Here is a 4,156-nt window from a genome sequence, read left to right as displayed (position 1 = left end):
TATCCAAGCAAGAAATTCACCAGTTATGAAGCCAAGTACATTCTGTTGGAAAGGACATTCTGCGTTTTGACTTAGGTCGCTTAGAAATTGAGACATTATTTGCAAGCCTATACCACTTACCTCATAACTAGGTTGGATCCTTTAAAATACATATTCCAGAAGCCAATGCCCACTGGGAGGCTAGCAAAGTGGCAGATCCTGCTTACGGAATTCGACATAGTATATGTCACTCGCACGACAATGAAAGCCCAAGCGTTAGTAGATCACTTGGCTGAAAATCTGGTCGATGATGAATACCAACCTTTGAATACTTACTTCCCGGACGAAGAGGTAAACTCAGTTGAGGCAATATCCGAAGACATCGACGCTTGGAAAATGTTCATCGATGGAGCGGTAAACGCAAAAGGTGTTGGAATTGGGGCAATCTTGATTTCGCCCACTGGTCAGCATTACCCGACCACAGCTAGGCTTTGGTTTTTCTGCACAAACAACACTGCCAAGTACGAAGCTTGCATTATGGGTATGAACATGGTAATTGACCAACATGTCAAAGAACTGTTAATCATGGAAGACTCAGATTTGATTATCCGACAAGCTCAAGGAGAATGGGAAACCCGAGACGTCAAGCTCATTCCTTATAGGCAACATGTGGAAGAACTTGGTAAGTGATTCAAGTCAATAGAGTTCAGGTACATTCCTCGTTGCCACAATGAACTAGCTGATGCGCTTGCCACTTTAGGCTCAATGCTACCATACCCGGGCAATGCCCACATTGACCCCTTGGAAATCCAGATCCGGGAAAGGCATAGTTATTATAATACACTTGAAACAGCACCAAATACCCAACCATGGTATCATGACATCAAAAGGTTTTTGAAAACGCAAGAATACCCCGAGCAAGCCAGTGGAGACCAGAAGAGAACCATTAGGCAGCACGCAAATGGTTTCTTTTTTAGTGGCGATGTCTTGTACAAGAGAACTCCGGATCTCAACTTGTTAAGATATGTTGGCGCAGAAGAGGCTAGAAGAATCATGCATGAGGTACACGCAGGAGTATACGGATCCCACATGAACGGGTATGTTTTGGCAAAGAAAATCCTTCGAGCGGGCTATTACTGGATAACCATGGACAAGGACTGTTTCAGCTTTGTCCGGAAGTGTCATCAGTGTCAGGTGCACGGTGATTTGATTCATGCACCTCCCACAGAACTGCATCCCATGTCATCACCTTGGCCATTTGTTGCTTGTGGTATGGATGTCATTGGGCCAATCGAGCCGAAAGCGTCAAATGGGCACAGATTCATACTAGTTGCCATTGACTACTTTACGAAATGGGTTGAAGCCATCACTCCCAAATTCGTCACCAAGAAAGTTGTGGTAGATTTCGTGCACTCCAATCTTATCTACCGTTTTGGCATTCCTACAACTATTATCACAGACAATGCTGCAAACTTGAATAGTCATTTGATGGGAGAGATATGTGAATGATTCAAGATAACACACCGGAACTCTACTCCTTATCGGCCCAAAGCCAATGGTGTCGTCGAAGCAGCAAACAAAAACATCAAAAAGATTTTGAGAAAGATGAATGAAAGTTCCAGGAAGTGGCATGAAAAGTTGTCGTTTGCATTGTTGGGGTATCGCACTACTGTGCGCATATCAATTGGAGCCACCCCGTATCTTTTGGTTTATGGCACTGAAGCCGTACTACCTACAGAGGTTGAAATCCCCTCTCTCCGGATCATTGTTGAAGCTGAAATTAAAGACAGTGAGCGGGTTAAAACCCGGCTGGAACAATTAACCTTGATCAATGAAAAGCGAATGGCCGCAGTCTTCCACAGGTAGTTGTACCAACAAAGAATGGCTCGTGCTTACAACAAGAAAGTGCGGCCTAGAAATTTTGAAGTAGGGCAACTCGTTTTAAGGCGTATCCTTCCCCATCACTAGGAAGCGAAAGGAAAATTTGCTCCTAATTGGAAGGGCCCATACATCATCAGAAAGATATTGCCAAAAAGGGCATTGTATCTGGGCGATATCGAAGGGAATGATCCCAAAGCAGCTGTAAATGCGGATGCAATCAAAAGGTATTATGTTTAGCTTTCCTATAGTGCCAACTTTGTATGATTGGGATGACGAAGGCTTTCATTCTCTCTATCCAAACACTATCCACCCTTTTGCAAACCCATTTGAGCCAGTTACTTTTATTTGATTACCCTCATGGGAACCGTAAAGTGTTAAAAAAAAGGGTGGGGGCAAAAACAACAAAACAAAATGTTTCCCTGAACTAAGTTCGACTTGATTCCGAAAGGATACGTAGGCAGCCTCTCTCTGGGGTTCAGTCACACCAAAATAAAAATCCAAATTCCCCCAAAAGTGAAACTGGGGCAGATGACATAGTGGTTCGACAATAAGCCCACCAGAACGGTTCCGAAGATGTAATTCCATCCAGATTCTTTTTACCCAAACCTTGTCCAAGTCCTTCTGATCAATTGGCAAAGGCGTCGGGATTAGAAGACACTGTTGTTTGGATCTAATACAATCAAACTGAGAGAAATAAAATGAGAGTCTCTTATCGGTGACAACCTACAGGCACCATAAGGCGACGATGAGCAGAGAAATTGAAAACGAGAGAGATCGTTTAGTGAAAACTAATAAAGAGCATTATCGAGCGACGGTGAGAAGAGAAATGAGAGAGGTCGATTGGCGAAAACCTGCAAAGGGCATAGTCGGTCGAAAAGAAGACGCACTCATCACTGAAAGAGTCTTGGCAAGATTCCCTGGTTTTGAAACACGGGTCTCTATGAGTTTATGAGAAGTTGAAAGAGTTTGTACGGGTCGGGTGTCCAGTCCAAGAAACATGTCATGTCTATTTGAAGCCTGCATGCACCCCAGACAAGTCCTTCCTTCCTTCCCGAAAGAGACACTTCTCATTAAATTCATTTTTCTTGCCTTTTATTTACTTTTTCCTTGAATCCCTTTCGGTCTAACTCTGTTTTCGAAACTAATACAAAGAAAAGGTGGCAAGATTGGCTTTACAAGGCTCAGCCTAACAAAAGCTAAAGAAAAGTACTCAGCCTCAGCGGATGCCTCAAGTTGATCCTGACTGGCCATGATGGTTGATGCCTTGAAATCAAAGTTATTGAAAAAGAGAAGAAAGTCAAAGGCAAAAGTCCTAAAGGCAGAATAAAGTGAAAGGGTTGAAGCCCCACGTGGGCGAGTCGTCATGAAATCTTAAAAGTTGAGTCCCTAGGTTTGAAAGAGAGATCAATCTTCAGAAAACCAGCAAGCAACAGAGGTTCTCACCAAAAGTTGGACCAATATCGAGTGATCAAAACCATCAAGGCCACAAAACCAACCACCGTTTCAAAACTAACAATTGTTCTTTGTTTGAAAATTTGAAACAGGTGAATCCAAAGCAACCGTGCAAGAAGCAGGTGCAACCAAAAAGGAAAAGAAGTGTGCAAGTGCTAGAAACAACTTTGTGGCAAATAATAAATCCAAAAAGGGAAGTTTCCTCTAAGTTCTTTCCTGTATTTTATTAAAAATGATGAAAAATGGATTAAAAAAAAGAAGAGAAGAAAAAGAAGAAAATCCAAACAAATAGTTTATAATCCCCGATATCAATTTTTTATGCTTTGCCAACATTAGGGATCTTATCCCTGAGTTGAGATTTTTAGACATAGGGCCTCCATTCCCTAGCAGCCTTTTTGCCAACATTAGGGCTCCAATCCCTGAGTTGAGATTTTTAGACATAAGGCCTCCATTCCCTAGTCGCCTTTTTGCCAATATTAGGGCTCCAATCCCTGAGTTGAGAATTTTAGACATAGGGCGTCCATTCCCTAGTCGCCTTTTTTGCCAACATTAGGGCTCCAATCCCTGAGTTGAGCCTTTTAGACATAGGGCCTTCATTCCCTAGTCGCCTTTTTTGCCAACATTAGGGCTCCAATCCCGGAGTTGAGCCTTTTAGACATAGGGCATCCATTCCATAGTCGCCTTTTTTGCCAACATTAGGGCTCCAATCCCTGAGTTGAGCTTTTTAGACATAGGGCCTCCATTCCCTAGTCGCCTTTTACCAACATTAGGGCTCCAATCCCTGAGTTGAGCCTTTTAGACATAGGGCCTCCATTCCCTAGTCGCCTTTTGCCAGCATTAGGGC

At 43.0% G+C, this 4,156-nt stretch overlaps 1 protein-coding gene across 1 annotated transcript; it reads left to right on the top strand.

Moving 5' to 3' along the window:
- The first annotated feature begins 240 nt into the window (after positions 1 to 240).
- Positions 241 to 3,520, top strand: LOC138868713 (uncharacterized). The gene is made up of 2 exons (XM_070146280.1): positions 241 to 661; positions 3,405 to 3,520. Exons 1-2 carry the CDS (start codon positions 241 to 243, stop codon positions 3,518 to 3,520), a joined length of 537 nt encoding a protein of 178 aa, XP_070002381.1.
- The last annotated feature ends 636 nt before the right edge of the window (positions 3,521 to 4,156 follow it).

This window comes from Nicotiana sylvestris, chromosome 5, assembly GCF_000393655.2.
Source record: "Nicotiana sylvestris chromosome 5, ASM39365v2, whole genome shotgun sequence".
NCBI classification, from domain to species: domain Eukaryota; kingdom Viridiplantae; phylum Streptophyta; class Magnoliopsida; order Solanales; family Solanaceae; genus Nicotiana; species Nicotiana sylvestris.
This window is presented reverse-complemented; position numbering and strand designations above follow the sequence as displayed.